The sequence below is a fragment of the Perca fluviatilis genome, chromosome 12 (assembly GCF_010015445.1).
Source record: "Perca fluviatilis chromosome 12, GENO_Pfluv_1.0, whole genome shotgun sequence".
NCBI classification, from domain to species: domain Eukaryota; kingdom Metazoa; phylum Chordata; class Actinopteri; order Perciformes; family Percidae; genus Perca; species Perca fluviatilis.
Genome location: NC_053123.1, coordinates 4,757,425 through 4,763,647, shown reverse-complemented (window position 1 = coordinate 4,763,647; position 6,223 = coordinate 4,757,425). Strand labels below are relative to the sequence as shown.

At 41.9% G+C, this 6,223-nt stretch overlaps 1 protein-coding gene across 3 annotated transcripts in view; it reads left to right on the top strand.

Moving 5' to 3' along the window:
• Nucleotides 1-485: 485 nt before the first annotated feature.
• The window catches only part of gpr39 (G protein-coupled receptor 39), a 44,207-nt gene continuing 38,469 nt past the window's right edge, over nt 486-6,223 (top strand). The window contains exon 1 of one of the 3 annotated variants that reach the window (XM_039818456.1): nt 486-1,808. In XM_039818456.1, the coding sequence (XP_039674390.1) occupies nt 1,031-1,808 (778 nt within the window). In that variant the 5' untranslated portion in view covers nt 486-1,030. The remainder of the gene's footprint in view (nt 1,809-6,223) is intronic. The other 2 variants (XM_039818455.1, XM_039818453.1) reach the window with 2 other exon arrangements.

The following is a 6,223-nucleotide window of genomic DNA, read 5'->3' as shown; positions in this document are numbered from 1 at the left end:
ACACTAACATACCTCCTTCACCTAACCTACGCAGCTATGCCTGGTTTATTTCAGCTCACTTCCTGTTTGAACTCCTCAACTTCCCTGCACTTAGTTTTTTTATTATTATTATTTATCTAAAAGCTACCTTGTCCACTTTGGACTTCTCTGTCTTGCCTAGATAGTTCTTCTCTGCCACATTCTCAGCCACTTCTTCTCTGAATGTCACTTTCAGCTGCTCCAGCTTTTGTCTTTAACATCTCCAAACTAAACTCCTACAGTAGGTCGTTAATCTCATCCGGTTTTATTTATTTGGTCAAAGTCAGTCATGTTTTTATTCAGTTTTTTTTTCTTTCTATTTGGTTTCCAAGTTGCATCCCAGTTCATGTTTCTTTATTCCTAATCTCGACAGTAACTTGGCGTGAAAGCCAAGTGTTTCTGTGAAAGGGGGAGGCCCGTGTGTTGTGATGATAAGAAATGAGAGCAGGCCTCAGGGCTCACCGTGCCTGACCTAATGTGGAACTGCCCTGCCCTCCTAGGTGGGGGGGGAGGAGGAAACCTGTGCGAGTGCAGTGTTGGTTAACACTTTGCTCAGACTATATGGTGAAACCAACCTGAGCCTGGACTGAAAACCTACGAGGACTCTCGGGGATCCCAGAGGATCATCAGGTAGCCTACCGGAGGAGGAGATGGGCCAGGCCGGGAACCACATCACACTGGACTTTTTTTTTGGCGATAGGAGGACACTGAATATTTGAAAACATACCAGAAACTTAAAAAGTACAGACGGATCCTCACATTCTCTAACTGTAGTGTCATGAAATGTTCCATCTGCTGTGATTTGGAGTTCACCACCCGCTGGGATACTCTCCTTGAAGAATCAGACAGTGTTCCAGACTAAGAGAAGTGGGCAGTGTTAAGTTATCTCGGAAAAAGGCTCACTTCTGGCTCTAATCGCAGAGACTTCACCCAGCAGAACTGATAAGCTAAAGGGAAGGGGGGGGGGGAATAATCAATATCTGTGGAAATCTGAGCTCCCCACTCTGTGACCATGAGTGAGAAAGAACAGAAAGACTGGCGCGAACTTGAACCCACCTACCCTGTCAAAATCTTCCTGACGGTTCTGTACAGCCTCATCCTGGTGACGGGCATCCTGGGTAACTCGGTCACGATCAGAGTGACCCAGGTGCTGCGGCGTAACGGCTACCTGCAGAAGAACGTGACCGACCACATGGTCAGCCTGGCGTGCTCGGACCTGTTGGTCCTGCTCATCGGCATGCCGGTGGAGCTCTACAGCGCGATCTGGTTCCCGTTCACAACCGAACAGGGGGACGCTCCGTGCAAGATCTACAACTTCCTGTTCGAGGCTTGCAGCTACGCCACGATCCTCAACGTAGCCACGCTTAGCTTCGAGCGCTACGTCGCCATCTGTCACCCGTTCCGCTACAAAGCCTTGGGGGGCAAGCGCACCTCCGTCCTCATCACCTTCGCCTGGCTGGTGTCCGTGCTCGTGGCCCTGCCGTTGCTGATCGCCACGGGAGCGCAGGGACACATTCCCCTCCGGGCGGACGCCCCCGCCCAGGATCTGACTTTCTGTACCAACCTGCGGGAGCACTGGGTGATGTACAGGGTCAGCATCTTCGTGGCCTTCATCGTGTACATGGTCGTGCTGATCGGCGTGGCCGTCATGTGCTGGGCCATGGTCCTGGTCCTGCGGAGACCTTTGGGAGGTGCGGATGGCGGCGGCGGCATCAACGGAGCTCAAGGAGCCGCCAAGCACGAAGATTCAAAGGCCAAGACAGCCAGGAAGCAGACCATAATTTTTCTTGGTAGGTAGTCTGTTTATTAATATTATATGGAATAAAATTTAGTATATAATCCTAAAAAAAAAATTATTTATATAATTCCAGATAAACTTTTATTAAATTTTTTTAATTGTCTTTAAGGCTGCACATATGAGGAAAATATCTAATTGCGATTATTTTGACTGTTATTATGTTGCGATTGCGATATGATTCACGATATTGGAGGGAATGATCATTTTTGTATCCTTTCTCATTTCCATTGAAAACTATAAAAAAAAAAAAAAAAATGAAGGCCGGGATGTCTCTGCAGCACCACAATACTTTATTTTAGAATGGTTAGACACATATTTTGCCTTTAACAAATATTGGGACCCTCCCTGCGATTTGGATATTGCACTAGTCCATATTGCGATTTCGATAAAATTGCGATTAATTGTGCAGCCCTTGGTGTCTTGCCAAATCTTCTCTTCAAATCTTCCTCTTTCTTTTAATATGGCAAAGGTTCGAACTCTCTGATACTCCTGTTTTACCTCAGAGTTTTTATTGCATTTCTCGCAAGATAATTCTTTTCTTTAATTTTCCTCGTTGTAATGCTGTCCAAGCAGAAGTGATGCTTATTCATAGGCCTGGTTTTACTGATTGGTACAGACTTGTCCTCAGCCTTAATTAGTCTTCATTTTTTTTTTAATAAACATCATAATTGGATAGGTATTGTACCCAGTGGTGTAGTCTAATGTATTGTAGTTGGTGTACTGTATATGTATGGGCCTATATATATGGGCCAGAATGGGCCTTTTGGGGGGGGCATTTCATAGTGGGGGGTCAGGGTGTCCTCCCCCAGGGAAGTTTTGAGCGTCAACGACTTAATTTCCTGCATTCTGATACACTTTTATGCCCCAATTTGCGGTGGAAATCCCTTTATTTAAAAAAAAAGCAAAAAAAAAAAAAAAAAAAAAAAAAATCAATAGTATTTTTTTTTTTTGATTTGTTTCGTATTGGGCATTTTTAAGTGGGTATATGGAAATCCCGGAGCTTTCTTAGTGGGTATAATGCGTATACCTGCGTATCACGTAGACTACACCACTGGATGTACCCAATCAAAGTTTTCTAATTCCCTCAAAATTGCCCTTGTTGTAATTCTTCCTTATAACTTAATTTCTTAACGTTTTTGTAACAAATGACCTTAAACATCAAACCACAGGTGAACACATGGTCACTTTTACCTAAAGGGCTTAAATACTGAATATCATCCATCATAAGATCCAGCAAGTGTTGTGTCACCGCCCCGCCAGTCCTATCGGTTTCTGTACATGTTGAAATGACAATGCGCTAAGAAAACATTCCAGAAACAACTATCCAATAATGTCGATTTATTTCCCTTGTTTTTCCTTTGCTTCTTAATACAGTTGTCCCTCTTTTTCTCTCATTTTCTTCGTAAGATTGTTCACAATTCTTACTTTAAAAAAAAAAAAAAAATCCTTGTCATTGGCTTAATGGGGAATGTTATCAAGTGTTATTTTTAGGCCTGTGTGTGTGTCTGTGTGTGTGTGTCTGTGTGTGTGTCTGTGTCTGTGTGATGTTGGCATATTACCAGCGTTGCTTGAGTTGTCCGGACATGTCAGACAGCCTCTTCATCTGTTTAAACGCCAGCAGTGAGAACACCACTTTGACTCTGGGCCACTAGTGGAAGTGACCAAGGCTATACTTCCAGTCTTATGACCATTCAAATGATGGATTTCACACACACACACACACACACGCACACACACACTGCTTTTGTTTAGGGCGTGCTCTTGGACTGAAAGTGCAGATAAACCGCCTCGGGATGATAACTATTGCTTGTGTGTGTTTTTACAGAGAAACATATTCAGTCCTCCCATCCCGTCAAGTCAAAATTAGGCGATATAACGGGATTAAAGTTAGTGAAAATATGAAAGCATGGGTGTCACATTTTCAGTAATTAAGGTATTTCTGTTCTTATAGCCACTATTAACAATGTGAAAAGTGCGTTTTAACTGAGAAAACTCAGAAATAAAAGACTCCCACAGAACTTAGTATCAAATAGAACAAAAACAGTACTGCCATGAAAAAATAAAATAAATAGAACCGAGAGAAAGCTCACAAAAGACCTCACAGACAAGGACTCTCCCTCCAGGCAGTCAGGTATGAAATAAGGCCAACCCAGGTACAATTTGAATAGCAGAATTTTCCAAATAAACAGAATGTGAGCACCGGGGTGGACATCCTGAGGACATGAGCGCCGTCTTGGTCCAGTGGACATCCGCTAGCAGTGAGCAGGAGAAGGGAGGGTCTCGGAGACGTTAGCGGATGCTGATAGCGCAGACAGGCTCGGCTGACATGAGAAGAGACAGGACATGCAGCAGACAAACTCCCAGAATCCCTTTAGTCAGACAGCAGATCAGTCACAGAGAAACGGCCACATGAATAAACCGTACACCGACAAGAAGCAGGACAGATAAACTCACGGTTACTCCCTGCATAATGTACAAATGCATATCAGTTAACAACTGTTTCTCAGTAAAGGATTAAGAAAGGGAATTTATAGTCCACTATTAAAGCTGCACTTAAATATCTTTTTTTATATCGACTATTAATTCAAGGACTATGTGTGTCTTGTAAAAAACAACTCAAAGAAAGAACGCCCAGAGAGATTTCCCTGTCTGAGACCAAACCGAGCTAAAAGCAGAGTAAATATTTGAGTTACTTGTCAGGTGGCCAGAAACCAATCCACATGAATGAAATAGTTGCTCCGTGTCTGCTGCATGTGTAAATAGGCACTTGTTTGCCAACACCTGTTCACTTAATTTAGCACCAATTCTATCCAGGAAAGCAACCTATATGAAAGAAGTCCGAAAACGTGTCAAAAACACTTCACTAATCTGTGTGTTCATGTTTTTAAAAAGCATCATTCCAGATTTTTGTTCTGGAAGTTTCAAAGAAGTGTGAACATGGCCGATGTTAACACACACAAATTCATAGGCACACACAAATCAACCAGAATACTCCTTTTAATTCTTTTCTTTCATTTAGAGTAAAATCAGGGTTCCCATATACTGTATTTTCATGAACAAAAATTTCAAAACTTTTCCACCACTTTTCAAGGACCCTTAATAAAAATGTACATGACCATTCCCAACATATCACACATGGAATATTAAATGTACACTTGCCTGGCAATATTCAAACATCTTAGGATCCTAGAGCTACTTTACAGCTGCAGAAAATAGTACGGGCTATCAGGCTGTTCACGGAGGATTACTTTAAAAAACTTTCAAGGATTTTACTGCTTCCGTGACTTTTCCAGCCTTGAAAATGAGATTTTGAAATCCCATGACTTTTCCAAGTTTTCCATGACCGTGGGAACAAGGGCTTAACGATATGAGGAAAATATCTTATTGCGATTATGTTGACTGATATTACGATTGCAATATGATTCACGATATTGGAGGGAATGATCGTTTTTGTATCATTATTCTCATTTGTGATTAGCACGTGATTTTTGCGAGGATCTGTACCAAACAAAGATGTTTTCTTCAGTCTGTAGGATAGGATCTGTGGGCCGGGACGTCTCTGCAGCACCACAATACTTCATTCAGAATGGTTAGACACATATTGCACCTCTCTGCGATTTGGATATTGCACTAGTCCATGTTGCAATTTTGATAAAATTGCCATTAATTGTGCAGCCCTAGTGGGAACCCTGTAAAATGCAGTTTGCCAGTTTAAAGGACATGTCTCTAATTCCAGAAAAGAAAGTTTTCAAAATTAAGAGAGCATGCTGAGGAAAGGCTGCGCTACCTGCAGCTTTGTGATACCTGTCATCTACAGTACATCCCAGCTGCTTCTAGCAGCAGATGGCTAGCTACATTTTTTTTGGGCACTTTTCAGTAAGCATGATGCACAGAGGTCTGCTACATAGGAAGGCACAAGCAGGTGTGATATGGTTTCATATTTGCAGAAGAATGCACCTGAATTAGAAAGTATGTATGTATGTATGTATGTATGTATGTATGTATGTATGTATGTATGTATGTATGTATGTATGTATGTATGTATGTATGTATGTATGTATGTATATTTTTTTGCCAGTGTCTGGGCCCCTAAACACAAGCTTCAAATGGCTTACCAGGGTGTCCCATTTCACATATCTGCATTATGTCTTATGCTTGTACTTGTCTTTTAACTTTTGTTAATACATTGAACTTAAAGTCGTATCGTGAGGGCAGCATATACACGTCACATTCCCTTGTTTTGGAACAAAATGACTGGCTTCATCTCCCTGAACATATTACTTTGATTTGATATGATTTTAGTGTATATTTTTGCGTATGATTTCTATGAGATTATCCGATATTTTCACCAAACACGAGATCCCAAGCAGTGTTTTCCCTCTGGAAACAAGCGTCAAGTTAGTCTGT